The sequence below is a fragment of the Fukomys damarensis genome, unplaced genomic scaffold (genome assembly GCF_012274545.1).
Source record: "Fukomys damarensis isolate Sample0158 unplaced genomic scaffold, DMR_v1.0_HiC HiC_scaffold_16, whole genome shotgun sequence".
Lineage (NCBI taxonomy): Eukaryota > Metazoa > Chordata > Mammalia > Rodentia > Bathyergidae > Fukomys > Fukomys damarensis.
Genome location: NW_022900928.1, coordinates 88,586,987 through 88,603,964, shown reverse-complemented (window position 1 = coordinate 88,603,964; position 16,978 = coordinate 88,586,987). Strand labels below are relative to the sequence as shown.

The window sequence follows — 16,978 nt, the reverse complement described above, 5'->3', positions numbered from 1 at the left end:
AGCTCCCAGCTCCTGCAGCAGCCGCTCCTGCAGCCTGTGCCCCTCCCCCTCCACCCAGCAGCCTGGACTGTCACCACAGATTAATGGTCTCCCCTGCACCCCCGCCCCGCCAGGCCTGTGCTGAGCCAGCCAGAGTCAGACAGAGACACCCAGAGATGGAGAGATGCCCAGTGACGGGCAGGGCACCGTACACAGACACATAAAGATGCAAACACACAACTCACAACACGCAGGCACATGCCACTGTCACAGGAACAAGGGACATGCCAGGGACCCAGGTGGGGACAGAGACCAGGAACCAGTAGGAAGAGGGGGAGGCTTCCAGATAAGGGCCCAGGATGATGGGGGGATGTTCTAATGTCAAGGCCAAGGGGATGGAGACCTGGCAAGGACCCAGAGCGTCAAGAGGCAGCAGGAACAGGTCTAGGACACTGGCCAAGGAGGCTAGAGCAGGGCAGGTCCCTCACATAGGCCAACCAGGCAGCCGCTGTGCCCAAGGACAGAAGGGGCAGCTGGGGACAGGGTCCCCTGCATCCTGGGCTCCTCTCTCACTCGCTGCAGGGACTCTACTCCTGGCCCTCCAGGACTGGCCCAGGACCACCCTGCTTCCAGGAGCAGCCAGGCTGGCCCCCACAATGGGTCACATTAGCCAATGCCCTGAGGCTGGTAGTTTTCTCTGGCCTGGGATTCAGGGACTTGATCCCTCCAAATTTTTACACCCACAGCCCCACCCCACCCCATAAGGGAAGGAAACTGCTCTCTTGTGCTGTTGGGACAAGGCAGGTACCTCCAGGGTCCCCTCATGTGGCCAGCCACCATCTGCCTTACCTCAGCCCGGCAGAATCAGGGCCCTCCTGACCTTGACCTCTGAGGCCCCTTCCAGTTGGAAGCCTCCTCCTGTTGGCTTCTCCCACCCACCCTGGCTCCCTCATGTCCCCAACCTCAAGTGTCCCGTCCTTATACTGTATGTTCCAGCCACACACCCCATCAGCCTATCTGTGTCTGCCTACCCCAGGCCACCTCCCCTCCAATCTCCCACTCACCAAGACCTCATCTCCCCACCACCACCAGCAGGTCCTCACGACTAGGCCCCCACCCCCACCCCTGACCATAGCCTGCTCCCCCTCCTTCCCCTAGAAGCTCCCCGAAGTGAGGAGGAGCCAGGCAACTGGGCACCTACCTGGGTGACCTTCTCAGTGACATTGTGGGTCCGCTCCTTTATCTTGGGTGCTATGATCTCCCGATCACTGGTGGGTGAGGCCAAGAAGGGGTCACCCTTGAGGTCCACAAAATTGAGGGTGATTTGAGGGATCTTGCTAATGGTGCGGTAGCGCACGAGGTCTGAGTCTGAGGTGGAGTTTAGCAGGCCGCTGCGTAGGGGGTGCATGGCCCCTGGGGTGGAGAGACAAAGTGGGGTCAGGTGGGCAGGACAGGGGTCAGAGGGTAACCAGACCCTCATTACGAAGCTAGGGTGGAGCCTGGGCCCTGGCTAGCCAGCATGGTCAGCTCAGGAGACCTGCAGTCATAGAAACCAGCAAGAACCAACCCCTCCTCATTTTATGGAAGCAGGGCACAGTGCACCTAGGAGATGTGTGCCTGTTCAGTGGGCACTGTGGCTGCAGAGGCCGGGTGGTGTCAGGAGCCCCATTGGCCTCTCTTCCCCTTCCCAGTCCCCATGGTCGTCCCCCTGCTCCAGAACGTCCTAAGACAGCTGGCTGGCTCCATGAGCCAGCAAGAGCTCTGTGAGTGGAAGAATGTAATGGGATGAATGGACATTTAATAGAGTAAAAGGCCACTTAATGAGATTAAATAAGTGCTTAATAGGATTTCCACCTCCCAGGCTCCCAGGCCCCAAGGACATGGGGGAGGGGAGGAGGGCAAGAACCTGGTACCAGGCAAGTCTGGTGGGGCCAGGGCAAGGCAGTTGGCTGGGCATGGGCCCTCACCAGTGCTAGCATGGCGTGGTGGTGGGGGCAGTACCCCAGCACGCATGGCCTCGATGTCATCAGCTGAAGAGGCCCGTCGCACGCTGGCGCAGCTCTCCCTGGAGCGTGTCCGGGCCAGGCTGCAACTGGAGCCCGAGGCGTCAGGGTTGAGGCTGTGTGCCCTGGGCGAGGTGTGTGGAGGTCCTGGCACACTGGTGGGCGGCGAGCCTGGGGCCACCAGCGCACGCCGCTCCTCAGCCAGCCCCGCCACATGGTTGTCCAAGGCTGAAACCTCGTCCAGGGCCAGCGACTCACTGCTGGGTGCCGCAGGCGTCAGGTCCACGTCCACCACCACAGCCCCTGGGGCACCCGTGCCACCTGTGCCTCCCGGCCGCACCGATGACGACTCCCTGGCAGTCAAGGCCAACAGCGCAGGCAGCTTCAGCCGGAAGGTCTTGGCACGGCCTGTGGGAAGAGGGACCCCAGTGGTGTGAGGACTGCAGCTGCCCCAGAGAGCACAAGAGCTGGAGTCCTGGCCAAGGGGAGCCGGGGACCATGACAGGGCCAGCCTCAATCCCATGCACAGAACTCAGTTCCCAGAGACCAGGCCATCTTACTGAAGCCTAATCCTAATCAAGTCCCAGTTTCAGCCAAACTTCAGGCAGGCTCCATAAGTCCTCCCTGATTCCCACAACTGCAATGCTGGGTACCACCATCTCCACTTTGTTTTTAAATTTGTTTTTGTTTTTTGAGACTAGGTCTCACTATGTAGTTCGGGCTCACCTCGAACTCACTATGGAATGAGGGCTGGCCTCAAACTCATAGTAATCTTCCTGCCTCAGCCTCCCAAGTGCTGAGATCACAGGTGTGTGCCACCACACCTGACCTATCATCTCCATTTTAGACAAGAGGGAGCCCAGATGCCTTGGTGACCTGCTGAGGTCACACAATCAGTGCTGGGCCTGCGCCTGAGGGGGAATGATGCTCCTGGCTCACTCCCATTCCCTGACACCTGGCAGCTGGCATCCATAAGACCAGTGTCATTAACATCATTTCAGAGCTTGAGAAACCAAGGGGTGAATGCTTTTGTCCTGGGAAAATTAAACCATAGAAGCCATGGGGGGAGTTCTGAGCCCTTGGGTCAAGAAGAGGTGAGGCCAGAGGGAGCCTCCCAAACATCCTCTTCTCCACTAGCCAAGGCCACTCTGGGGACTTGGCCAGGTGAGGATCAGGGACCAGAGGGCAAGAGCTCCATTGGTGGTGGGGGTGGTGTCTGAGATCACAAGACAGAGCTTTCCAACAAGCAGAGAAAGCTGCTGCTACCCAGGGGCCAGAGCCATTAGGCTGCTTAAGAAAGGCTGAAGGAGCACTCCTCAGGAGGACTGGGCAGGCTCCCTGCCCCAAGGATTTCTGATTCTGGGCCCTATTCCTCCACCCGTCTGCCCATCCCTGGCAGCTGCACTTACCAGGTACCAGCCAGCTGGTGGGGGGGCCCCGGTGATTGGTGTCTTGAGCCGGGGACCCCACTAAGTCCTTCTCCATCACCACCTCAAAGTTGAGGATGAACATGATGACAGCTCCATCCTCGTTTTTCACGGGCACCACATCCACCAGACATAGGAAGCAGCTCCCTGCAGTGAGGAGGACACAGCCATGATGGCATCAGTGCCCCCAGGGTGCAGGCTACACAACTGGCCTGGATAGAGCCCCAAGCCCAAAAGGGCCCAGTCACTTCTGCCTCCCCTCTGAACCCCCACCACAATTCCCCACCTGACCCCACCCCCGGCCACATGCTTGCCAGTCTACGTCCTGTCCCTTACTCTGCTCCAGACTGTCACCTGCCTTCCTCTCTCTGCCTGCCCCATTTTTCTAGCCCTCTTTCCCTATGTGCTGTCCTCTCACTGGCTTATGATCCTTCTTTCTTTGTGTTCTCATCTGTTTCCCAGTCCTTTGTTTTTCCCTCATTCAAAGTAGTATAGCCCCATGTTCAAGCCTATAGCTGTAATCCCAGCATACAGGAGGCTGAGGCAGGAGAACTGCCACAAGTTGCAGGCCAGCCTGGGCTCCACAGTGAGTTCAAGACCAGCCTGAACTACATAGTGAGACCTCATCTCAAAAAAAGAAAGAAAGAAAGAAAAGAAAAACCCACAGGCTCCACAGGCCCTGAATCTCTGGGCTCAGATCTCTCCTCTACTGTTTATTGATGTATGTGTTGCTTCTAACTTATTTAACACCTCGCACCTCATTTTCCTCACCTACAAAATGGGAATTAAAATAATTCATTTCCCAGGAACCGAAAAGATTAAATAAACGAACACATGCTAAGCACTTGGGGCAAGGCCTGGCATGTCCTGAGCACTATCGCCTGGCCATGGCTATCCGTATCTGCCTCTGTTCTCTGAAGATTTGTTCTCCGCCATGGTGTTGGTCCCAATAAGATAAGTACAAAAGTTGAAAGAAAGAGTTTTGAAACCTTACAGCAACTTGGCATTGCCACAGCAGCCACGCATGCAATTGCATTTCATAGAAGCAAAGGTCTGTGACATAGTAGATATAAAGAAAACTGATCCTTCACTGAAGTCCTGCTTCTAGATCTTTCATCTGGCTCTTCTTGTCTTCTTCTCTGTCCTTGATTTTCTCCCTCCCAGTCTCTCTCTGTCCCCCAGAGCCCTCCTACCAGGCCAGATCAGCTCGCTGGCTCTCCTCAGCTCCTTGTCAAACACCCCCCACCCAAGCTAATTTCTAAAAGAGGCTATTTCAGGTCAAGCTCAGTCCATCCAAGGCCCAGCTCAGAGCCCTGCCCACAGGAAGTCACCCTTGGTGAATCAGGAGGGCAGAAAGAGATCCTGCTCCTCCTCCATGGGACCCAGGCATGTTTCCTCTTCTCCTATCTTTGGGGGTGTTTTCTTATTTTTTTCTCCCCCTCTGCCCTTCTGCCTTCTGTACCTCTCAATCTCCATGTTCCCTCTGCAGGGCCTTGCACCTGGAATAATGGGAACCAGCCTATATAATGGGGACCCACAGTGGCCAAAGTGGGGGTCAGAAGTTGTGCAGTCCCATGTAGTCCTTTCTGCTTACCTCTCTCCCCTCTGAACCTCATCACCCCAGCCCTGTTGCAGACCACAGATGGTTGACTGTGGAGATGTGAGTCAGGGGAGAGCTGGAGCCCCTGGGACTGGGGGCAATGCCTGATACCTGCCAGCCAGAGGACATGGGGGGCAATATCACAGGCCTGGGGGGCACATAGGCCTGGCTCCCAGGAGATGCTGGCCATGTTCTGGGTAGGCTCCTGAAAGATAGAGCTGAGAGTAGAACAGACTAGCAACCTAACAGGTGACACCAAGGTGAGGGCTGGACCTGGGATGAGCTGGTCAGGAACTCTGCCCACCCCACAGCCCTGCCACTCACCACATCCCAGGCCCTCAGGGCTCTGCATAAGACCTGAGCTCAGGGGTACTGCCTGGGTCTCCCTCCAGCAGCTGCTCTTGTCCCCTGACCCCCGGCCTCTGACACACGGCTGTGGTGCTGGAGCAACAGGGGGCTGGACCCAGCTGGAGCCCATCTGGCACCCAGACAGCCGTCTGGAGTTTATGCCCTAATATGGTGATGGCCAGCAGCGGCCTGAGCAGGGACTGGACTCCTCCAGACTAATGAGAGGCCAGAGACCAGGAAACCTCAGTTCCAGAGACCCCAGTGCTCACCCCAGGACCCCAGCAAGCCAAACCCTGACAAGCAGTCCCCCCCACCAGGAAACTGTCTAGGAGAGGCCTCCAGTCTGGAACCAAGGGGAACCCAGCCCTTTCAGATGGGGACTCTGCCCCCAACACGCAGTGACTTTCAGTCCTTGGCACCCTATGCCCACTTTAGTCCAGCAAGAGAAGCCAGCTCTGCATTCTGAAGCCCACTCAGCCAAAGACCCCGGCATCTCAGATTTCAACCCCAGAACTCTGGCATCTCAAAAAAAGCAAAACAAAACAAAAAACTCTCCCAGTGCAAAAACTCCAGGATAAACCTCTCTCAAAGCACAACCTTCTCCCCACACCCCAACACACTCACACACAGGTACCCCAGTTCCCTCCCTTTGTTGACATACAAGAAATGTTTCCTTTCACATAATCCTGTCAAAGGCCTGGTTTTTCCAAAAATGTGACCTCCCCCAGACCTGGCTGATAGCTGAAGCAGACAGAGATTTGGTGGGGGATTGATGGAAGGAAAGAAAGTGGGGACCCAGTAGGCTCCAGCCCTGCAGCACTGTCTCACCTATCTAGTGACCTTTGTAAGCTACTGCACCACCCACCCCAGCTTCTCTGCCAGGCCTGCCAGCCAGACCCCTCCCCATCACTGATCGGGAGCATGGGAAGTGGAAGTCCCTGGGGGCAGGAGAAGGTCAGCCAGAGGCCCAGGAGTGTGGAGCAGGGCATCAGCCAGAGCAAAGAACACCTGTGGGCATCCTAGGCGAGTAACTGTGTGGCAGCGAAGAAATGCTGAGAGCAGTGGCCGAGCCCGCAATAGGGAGCCCAGCTGGCTAGGCGCATACCAACTGTCTGAGTGCCAATGTACCCCAGCTCCCACCCTGTCCAGACCCCAGCCCAGCACCTGCACCCCTCTCCCTCCCACTCTCCCTGGCTCCTGCCAGCAGCCCAGCTCACCCAGGGCAGGTCAGAGGCAGCCTCAGGAAGGGCCAGGCAGCCAGGGGCCTGGCGAGGCTGCAGTTCCACTGAAAGCCACTCTGTGGCAGGCACAGCCCACACTCCCCAGCAGCAGGAACCTGGGGAAGGAGGGGGCAGCCAAGGCAGCCGGAGGGGGTCAACAGGATGGATGCAGGATTCCCCATCTGGGAGGGAAAGGGGCACAGGCTGTGCAGTCAGGTGGCCTTTATGCACTGTCATCACTGTGGAGGGTCCCAGAGCCAGTCACTCACCCTCCCACGGTACTCATCTGTGACACAAGTAATCATACCCACCCTACAGGGCTGCAGGGCTGAAATGATATAGTATGGGGGAACGGGTTTGGAGGCTGGCTCAAGGGAGAGCTCCAAAAACTTGAGAAGGAGGAGAAGACATGATGAATAGGTCTCAGCAACGGACAGGTCCCCTGGGCCAGCCTGGCTATGTGGCTGATGCCAAAGCACAGCTTGCCACCCCTCTTTCTCCAACCAGGGTGGAGAGACCCAACTTTGGGTAAGAAGCCCTCCCTGCCTGGCCCTCCAGGGATGGAGACCCAGAAAGGGGGGTAGGCATGGACTGGCAACCACATGTCAGCAGGCAACCACTCTCTCTCAGAAGCCTCAGAGATCATGCAGTTCACTGCAGGTGAAAATCAGAGAGGGGACAGTGGGAGGGACCTTGCAAGAGAATCAGGCCTGGGCACATCAGGCATGTTGGACCCAGCTCATCTGGACCCCACAGAAGGTCCCGTTATCAGAACACAATACCTGGTTTGCTTTCACATGATGCTTGCTCACACCTGGGGAGGCATCCCTGCCCAGCATCCTAACCCCAACAGGGTCAGTCATAAACCTGACTTCCTCCCTCTGGCACAGCCAGCCCAGGCCAGGCCCCACGCAGGAGCCAAATGTGGCTTCGACAGCACCAGGCAAGAAGGGGAAGGAGGCCTACAGATGACCTGAGTGGCCTTTGCTGGTTCCCAGGGTTGGAGCCGCAGCTGTCTCACCTAAACCAGGTGGGGTCATGGCTCCCTCAGCACCCTGTGAATCTTACTGAGCACACACGAAGAGAAGCACTTCCTGGAGAAAAGGTGGCCCATGAGACAGCCTCCATCCAGCCAGTGTTCAATGCAGCCCCAGACTGCTGCACAGGATGAGACAAAGGAAGAGAGAACTAACTAGATGGTGGAGGAGCCCTGGGAAGCTGAGCCACTCTGTTGGAAGACCTGGACTCTTGCCCTCTCTCTCTCTGCTGTGTGGCTGTGGGCAGATCACCTACCTCTCTGAGCTTACACTGTCTATGGGTACAGCAGGGACAAGTCACTTCTGTGCTGGGTGCCAGATGAGGAGACAGATGGCCTTGCAGAAGCATCCAGATCCATAACAAGGCAGTGTGGCAGGTCCCTGCAGGGAAGGTGACCTCGAGCATCTTGTCCTAGCCACCTCCCTCTGAACAGGAGGAGCTGTGCCCAGAAGGGACCCAAAGTCACACTGAGGGCAAGAGGCTAGGGCCGAAGTTGGCCCTGTCCGCCCCCAGGCAGAGGCTGTCTCGGGAGCTGCAGCCCAGGGCTGTGCAGTGTCAGGTTATATTTAGCCTGGTGGCAGCGACAGGAAGATGCAGCAGGAGCCGCTCCTGGCTGGGGGCCATCGGGTCACTAATACCGCTCTCGTGGGTAGCCAGGGGCCTAAGGAAGGCCCAGGGGATGGAGGGGGAGCATCAGGTCAGTCAGTGAATGAGTGTACAAGCGTGTGTGCATGTGTATGAGAGAAACTAATCCTATGCTCCTGGGTCCAGGAGCTGAGAAATGCAGCCTAGAGAACACTCTGCCAGGCAGGCTAGCGGACCCCAAACCATACCCCAACTGTCACAGAGGCAGCACATCCAGACCAACTCCTCCACTGCCCTTCCTGCCAGACCCTCCCCAGTGATCTCTTTAGAGTGCAGCGTTATAGCAGGCATCTGGACTTGTACCCAAACCCTGGCCTAGGATATGCTGGAGCTATCCTCCTGAGAAGCCCTGGGACAAAGTCACAGTGACCTGGGGAAAGCTGCCCCACAGCTCCAGGCAAGGTCCCTGCAGACTGACCTCGGCACCCTCCTACTCAGCATCCTTCAGCCCCTCCTGCTCCAGACAGCCCACACCCTTCTTCCATCCAACTCCTCCCATCCCTCTGGATTCCTCTGCACAAGTTTTCCTGAATGCTCCCTGAGAAAGTGTCTAAAATGATACCTCTTACATAGGAGATGTCTCCCATCCTGTGTCTGGATGGCAAACAAAGGCACCATGGGAATTCAGGTGTCTTTCCTGGAAGTAACATTAATCTGGTCACCAGCTTACCCCAAAACAGAGGCTAACACCTGGAGCTGGGGTGAAGAGGAACAGAAGCAGGGCTGCACCAGTTGTGATACACCTGAGCCTCAGGTCCCTTCAGACCTCTTCATTTTGACCCCACACACACAGCCTGCCCACAGAGCTGCCGCCACCTACAAAGGGCTGGGGGGTCTCTGCTCTCCTCTAGTGCTTTGTAAGCTTCTAAAACTGTACGATGAATCCCAGCATACCCCAGTGAGCCTGGGTAGGCCCTGATAAATAAAGCCTGTCCCAATTCCAGCTCTGCCATAGGTCACTGAGTAGGCCACAGCTTCTTGATCATTAAGCCAACAATTCTTCTCTGGCTTGCCCTCTCTTGGGATTCTGAAAGACCCACAAGCAAATCCAGGTGCCACTGTAAAGCCCCTTAAGTCAGGCTGCACACCACAGCACTGAAATACATGACAATAATCCAAACAGAAGCAAGAAAACTGGCCTTATTTGCAGACAATAGGGTCATCTCCCTACAGAGCTGACAAAATCCACAGATAAACAATTACAGCTGAGAAGAGAATTCAACAGTTACCAGATCGGCCCACAAAAAAATATGTAATATTTCTCTGCAGCAGTAATAAACAATTAGAAAATACAGTAAAAAATAAGATACCTAAAATCTTAACATTTAAAAAAAATACCTTTTACAACAGCAACAAAAACTATAAAGTACCTATGGACTCACCAAGAATGCACAAATGGGAAAATAAAACAAAAGTTTAAATCAATAAAAAAATATAGAAATGATCTGGTAAATGAAGAGAGGGTCGAAGCTCTCTATTGGAATAAACATAATACAGATATCAATTCTCTCTGAATCAATCTACAAAACCAATATAATTCCAGTCAAGACTTTGGTGAGTTTTTTTTCCTTTCCAAGAATTCAATGAACTTTCTCTAAAGTTTATAAGGAAGAAGATCCAGAAATAGCTGTCAACTTCTAAAAAGAACAAAGAAGGAGGATTTGCCTTACCAGATACTGAGACATACTAAACATCACAATTTTATTGTTGTTTTTAAATGTAGTTCAGATGCAAAAACCAACAAATATCTGGAACAGAATGAGCAGAGACAGATCTATAGTCATGTGGGAAATTAACCTACAGGAAAGATGGCCACACGAGTCAATGGAAAAAACAGGCTGGATGTCTTGGGAAAGTTGGCTCATTACATGGAAAAAATAAAACTTGATCCCTACTCTACACCACATCTAAGCAAGGCTCAGGGTAGATTCAAGACCCACTAGAGAAAGGTGAAACAATTAAGTTAAAAGAACAAAAGGCAGACTTTTGCAGCCAGGGAATAGAGAATAATTTCCTCCATAAAATAGTACAAACAAAGCTAAAAGCCAATGATTCATTTCTTTCAAATTTAAATATCTTTAAACTATGCAGTGTGGTGTATGCTTGTAACCCCAGCCACTCTGGGAGGCTGAAGCACAAGGATTGCAAATTAAAGGCAAGCCTAGACAGTTTAACAAAATTCTGTCCCAAAAATAACATTTTTAAAAAAGTTGAACATGTAGCTCAGTGATAAACTGATTGCCTAACACACATACACACCCTAGGTTTCATCCCCAGCACTACAAAAAAAAAGAAAGAAAGGAAAAAGAATCTCTTGTATAAGTTGGATGGAGACTGAAAGGGGGTAGATATTTGCAGTATTTCAGTTCAACAAAGAATCAATAACTGAGAATATATACTGAAAATGCATTTGTATCTCTAGATTATGCAAGCAACTCAGGCAAAACCACAGAAACAAAAGACAAACCTCAATAGAAAAATTAGTAAAGCATATATACAAATAATTCACAGGAAAGCAAACTGAAAAGGCTATCAAAGATAAGTGACCCTGGAACTCACTAGAAATCAAAGAAATGCAAATGAAAACATCAAGATAGCATTTTCATCTATTAGACTGGCAAAAATGAGAAAGGTGGATAAGGCCAAATGTGGCAGAGATCTGGGGGCATAGGAAATTCAGGCTCCATTCAAGAGAGGGGCCTTGGGGCAACTGACCCAGTGTATAATCAGGCAGTACTTAGTCAAGGTTCCACATATCCTGCAACCCAGCCATTCACTCCCAGGCATGTCCCCCACAGAAATCTTCGTACATGACCAGTAGGGCACTTATGAGGGTGCTCACCACACCATTGTTCCTGGGGGCAGAGAGGTGGAGACAATCTGAGGATCCTTCCCTAAGAGAGTGGGCAGGCAATTCACAGGGGATCCACACCCCACAATGGTAATCCACAGACCAGACATCAAGCAGCAGCCCCACGGGGCTTAAAGACATGTATCTGTGTAAGAAAGGGGATGCTACAATATAACAGCACAGCATCATTTACATAAATTAAATCTATATGCATCTATCCAGACAAAACACACATTTGCAAGAACATATGCAAGCAACACATTCACAGTAAGTACATTTGAATGGTTGCCTATAGGGAGCGTAACAGGACTGGTGAGCGAGACGAAAGGGAATGGAAAAAATGAAATGAAAGAAAAGGAAAAAACACTAACATAAGTGCTTGCTGTCATTTCCATCATTTGGGGAGCTGGGCCAGCAGAAGCCTGGGGAGAAAGACGAGAGGCAGGCAGGGGTGCTGAGCAGGGCTCAGGGTGGACACACTCACTTCCCCTGTCACATGGGTGACACCCTGCTTCCTGGTAGCCCCTTGAGCCCAGGACAGCGAGCTGCTTTGCTCTGTGCTTATTTGAGGAATTCCCTCGCCCACACAGTGCCAGGGACAGGTGCTGGGATCTTCATCAGCAAACAAGGATTGAGGCTAAAACCAGGTTTCCAGAGGCCCTGAGCCCATCATATAGGCAACCTATGCAGGTTACAGTCCATGCCTGGGGGGATTCTGGAGGTGGGGATCACAGTCCTCCTAGGGTCCCCAGCAGCTGAGTAAACCTGGGCAAGTCCCTCAGGCTTGGCAAGCAGTCTCCTTCCTTTAGAAGGACTGTGGGATCTTACTTCCAGGAGCACTGTGTGGCCCACCTGTGCAGAAGCATGGGTGCCAGTTTGCGAACCACAATGTGCAATCACAACACTGTGTGTGTCCCTGTGCTGCCAGGCAGCTGCCCTCTCCCCACCCAGCTTTGCTCTCTTTGGCAGTTCTAAGGCTATGTTCTCACACCTGGTCTCCTCAGTCCCCTAAGTGACAAAGTTATGAGCCCCCAGATGCTGTCCCTGCACCCCACAGTGTCTCACTCACAAAACAGGTCCCTTTGGTCCTAACTTCCTCTGGCCTGACAGCCTCCCCATCCCCTACAAGCCCTCCCAGCCTGGCATTGTTATTATCCTACCCAAGGCCTTTCAGAGCAAGAAACCAAGGCCCAGAGATGGGAAGTGATTTGCCCAAGGTCACCAAGTCTGTAACCAAGCTAGAAATTGCCCCCGAGTCTCTTGCCTCCCACACAGCACTACCCACCTAATTCATTCATTCACTCATTCATTCACTCACTCATTCATTCAGCAAACGTGTACAGCTCCCACTATGCAGAGGCATATGGATATAGCAGAAAACAAAACCGACAGGCTGCCCTCTCCCCTCCTGAAGCTCACAGCCTGCAGAGGGAAGATGGATGTGGCAAGTTCATCCAGTGCTGGGATCCGGGAAGCTGAAAGGCCTAGGGGAGGACCCCACTGGCTGCTTAGGTGCTCACAGGCCAACAGACAAGTGACCAAACAGGAGGGAGGTTTCCTGCAGGCCAAGCCCAGTACACAGCAGAGGTCTTCATGGGGAAGAGAGGATGGTGGGGCCCAGTGTCTGTCTCAGGTATCCCCGTGCAAGGCAGGTGGGAAGTTCTGCTAACCCCTCACCTTATTGCCAAATACTGCTCAGGCTCCCACCCATATGCAGGTATCCCTGAGAGAAACTGATTTTTAAGAAAAAGACAATTCTCAGCCTGAGAGGAAGTGCTTCAGCAACCTTGGATAAATGTTTAAGGGTAAAAAGGGTTTCTTGGAACCTCTCAAATCATGCCACACAGGAAGCCACTTCTAGGCAGAAAAGAGACTCCAGCTCCACCCATTTCATACCCCAAGCCAGCCTTCTGTTGCCCCCAGGCACCATCCCCAGACCCCAAGGCCACCATCTACTCTGCTTACACCCAGACAGCTCTGCACAAATATTTACATTGCTCCTCTCCGGCCTTCCGGAGACACAACATGGAGTCACCCTCCCGACAATCTCCAGGTCCAGGGCCTAGGGAGGGTAGACAGCCTCAAACCAGTATGGAAACTGGACAGAAACCTTTCCCTATACCAGCACAGATCAGAGGGAGAGAGGCACTGGAAGAGGGACCCCCCCACCCCATACCCTTCAGCCCGTGGAAAAGAGATCCTTCGTATCTAAGCTCCCAGCCCCTCCAGGGTCAATGAGGACTACTTTTCATATCAAGAGGACAAACACAGCTAGTCACCAACCTCTGACCCCCATATTCCTAGCCTTAGGGCTTCCCACTTTGCAGACCCACACAGGCCCTAGAGGCTGGAGGGAGATAAAGGAATGGACCTCAGACATGGAAAAGGAGGATAGGGCCTCTGATTTAAGGGGACAAGGAGGAGTGGGGTAGATGAGCAAGAGGACCAGGAAAGACAGCCTGGGGTGTGGAGGAAGGTGGAAGGTCCAGAAACACGTGGCCAGTACCACAGGAGCCTCCTTGAACTCCTAGGAGGCCAGGGTCTGAGTCAGGGGATAGCAGCCCAGTCAGTATGTGACTACCTCTTGGGTTCTGGGGGTACAGTGCACTGGGGAGCAGCCTAGACCCTGGCTCCCCACACCTTCCTCCAGCTGCAGCATCAGCTGTTGCAGTGCGGGGGGGGGGGGCCTCTGACCTTGTTGCCATGGCAACTGGCCTGCAGCTGGATTGGAGAAGCCAACAGACTCTTCTCCAGAGGCACCTCCATCCGCCCACACACAGGCTCCAGGGACACAGGGACATGGGAACATGAAGACATGGCCAGGACTGTCAGAGGTATAGGGAGATAGATAGGGCCTTTGGGACAGAGACCCAGAGGGGCACAGGTCACAAGGGAGAGGAAGAAAGGTAAAATACTGAAAGAATAGAGAGAGACAGGTGCAGGGAGAAGGAGGTAAAGGCCAAAGGGACAGAGGCGACCAGGTAATGAGGCAGGCCAGCCAGAGACAAAGGCAGGGAGGCCTGAGTGTGGGGATGCAAAGGATGAGGCATGTAGGGCCAGCAGAGCAAGCCTCAGGGAGGCATCATAGAGAAATGGGAATAAAGCAGATAGAAAGGAAGAGGGAGAAAGAAGAGACCTCCTGGGATATGCTAGGAGAGAAGCCACATCCACCCAAGCTACAGCAATGTGGGGGCACAGGTGTGTTCCCAGCCAACACCTGCTGCCCAAGATGCCTCCCCAGGGACACCATAGCCTGCTAGTGCCACATGACTGGGCTCTGCTCACAAATCCATCTTTATCCTGAGCCTGACTTCCAAGGGCGTCAGCATGGGGCCAGTGAACCCTGGGCATGGGCACACTGTGTCTCTTTCTCCAGCCACACTCCCCCAGTCTAGCCTCCCCACCTCCCAGCAGACCCAGCAACTACATAATGGGGCTGTCTGGCTCCAGGCCCTGAGACTGAACAGAACTGAGCTGGAGGCACCGACACAGCACAGCTGTCCTTGGCAGCGCCTCCCAACACAAAGGCCCTGCCTCCTCTCCAGCCACTCTGCCTCCCTGGGACTGTGGCCCAGGGACCCACTCCCCACCAGATGGAGACCCTGGTGAAGGCCTGGATAGAAACAGGAGGTGGCACTGGCATTCTTTTCCTTGCCTCTGCTTGGCCTGTGCACCAGCTTTCAGAGGAAGCACAGGTCAGGCCATGGAGTGACACCAGGGACTGTCTCTAGGCAAAGAAAGTAGAGACTGAGAAAATCTGTACCACCTTCAGCCTAGAGGGGTTGAGGGGACCGTGGGGGACCATAGGCCAAAGCCAGGCTGCTGGCCAACAGGAGATACCTGATCCCCATGGAAACTATGTAGGAGCAAAGAAGGAGGCAGGTGAAAGCAGCTGGTGTAGGGTTCTCTGGGTCGCTGCCACATGTGGAGTAGTAACCTGGGAAGGTGACAAGCTTGAACTTGGGTGGGGTCTGGGTGCTAGGTCCACTCCTGCCACTAATGCACTGGTAACCTGACCTCTGCTTCCCAGTTTCTCCATCTGGAACTCAAGTGGGCCCAATTAGGTGATCCTCATGGTCACCAAGATTCCACTATAGCTCCTCCACAGAAGGGGGTCCCACATCTATCCTCTCCCAAAGGAGCTGGGCTGGGAGCAAGGACTGGCTCCACCTAAGAGACCCCAGACCCCTGCTGCCAAAGGGCCCAATCTGCCAGCATGAGCATTGGCAGCAAGAGGACTGGCATAAAGTTTACAGAGTTAGGCCCTATTGTGGGCACTCTATAAGCATCTCAGCACCTTCATGGGATCCCCTTGTGAGCACATATCCCAGAAGAAGAAACAGTTCAGGAATCCAGCAACTTGAGCACTATTATAGATTTTCCCATACTGGATTTGAACCCAGAATTTATGTGTCTATTATTTTCATTACTCCAGTGGTCTGCAAACTTAAAATAAAACTTCACATAAAACACTGCACAGCATAAAGATAGACCTGTAACTGCCTAGTGTCATTTTCAGTATATGGCAGACAGCAGAACAGAGCCAGTATGGCTCTGGTCAGACACTGACTCTGTTCCCAGGCCTGACACTTGCTAGCTATGTAACTTTGGGGAAACTTTTTTGGTTTTTCTGAACTTCAGTTTCATCATTCAAAAAAGAGAAATAAAAAGTATCTATTTCTCAAGGCTGTTCTGAAGATTGCACAAGATAAGAGAAGTGACTGGTGTCCAGCAGGTACAACCTATCTCCTGCCTTGGGGTTTGCATCTAGTCCCAAGGTCCACCCTGCTTGCCAGCCAAACCAGATGTGCTGTGAGAGAACCCTCTTTCCCAGGGCCACAGTGGCTTCTCCCGCCCAGTGCTGTCCCACAATGCCACAGACTGTGCACCTGCAAATGCAGACCATGGAGGATGCAGACCTTTGCGGGACAGCCTCAGACAGCCTCCAACATGCCTGGAGGCACAGTGTGCTTCCCGTGCAGAGGACAAGCACCCTGAGGGCAGGAGCCTGGTCTACTGGCAGGTAGCTCTATGTACTCAGCTCTGAGTTGGGCTCACACACTGGTGAGTAGCAAGGTGTAGGCAGTCCAGCTGAGGTCCTGGAGCTGCCTTCGCTGCGCTCCCATGCCCACAAGTCCCCGCCCACTGCACCACCCCAACAGGGTAGGGCAGTGTGGGAGCAGCCGCACAGGCTCTGTTTATCCATCCCCTCTCTGCTCTCCGGAAGCCCAGAGCAGCTGGACTGTGAGGCGGTGGCTGAGCAGAAACACCTGGCGCAGGAGGGGGTGGCGCTTCTAGGCGCTCAACAGAGAAGACAAAGGGAACTGAGGTCCTGAGGAGAGCACACACCTCTCCCCAGGTGCGGCTGAAGTGCGGCAGAGAAAAGCGGCAATAAAGAGACAGCCAGAGTCCTGCAGCCCTCACCTAATGCCCCACCCGTGATAACATCTTCCCAGACCAGTCACCTGGAGGAGATGCTCCAGGGTAGCTAGAACCCTGTGACCCGAGGTCAAGCTGTGACCCCTGTGACCAGATGCCAACTTGACCTATCCCCCACACACCTGCCTTCCCCAGGCTGGGCAAAGTACAGCCACATCTGCTCAGAAAGGAACCAGAAGGGCAGGCCCTCGGCCTAGCAGTCCTGTGGGCACCCCCAAAACCATTCCATCAGAGTCAGAGCGGGACACTGACGGCGCCTCCCCGCTGGCACCCGCACCTCGTCTTGGGTATCGCCCCTAGAAAGCCGCCAGGTTTCCGCCCCTCTCCGGCCCCGCCCACCAAAGCCCCGCCCTTCGCCTCGGCCCCGCCTACCATCTTTCCGGTAGAAGGAGATCTCCACTTTGCGCTCCTCGGCCCCCAGCAGGGCC

General features: G+C 53.9%; 1 protein-coding gene across 2 annotated transcripts in view; it reads right to left on the bottom strand.

Moving 5' to 3' along the window:
• The window catches only part of Kcnh2 (potassium voltage-gated channel subfamily H member 2), a 28,409-nt gene extending 11,437 nt beyond the window's left edge, over positions 1 to 16,972 (bottom strand). The window contains exons 1-4 of one of the 2 annotated variants that reach the window (XM_033764465.1): positions 16,923 to 16,972; positions 3,392 to 3,556; positions 1,947 to 2,390; positions 1,181 to 1,392 (exon numbers count right to left, since the gene is read on the bottom strand). In XM_033764465.1, the coding sequence (XP_033620356.1) occupies positions 1,181 to 1,392; positions 1,947 to 2,390; positions 3,392 to 3,494 (759 nt within the window). In that variant the 5' untranslated portion in view covers positions 3,495 to 3,556; positions 16,923 to 16,972. Of the gene's footprint in view, positions 1 to 224; positions 309 to 1,180; positions 1,393 to 1,946; positions 2,391 to 3,391; positions 3,557 to 16,922 lie in introns of those variants that run through there. The other variant, XM_010637578.2, reaches the window with a different exon arrangement.
• Positions 16,973 to 16,978: the final 6 nt, after the last annotated feature.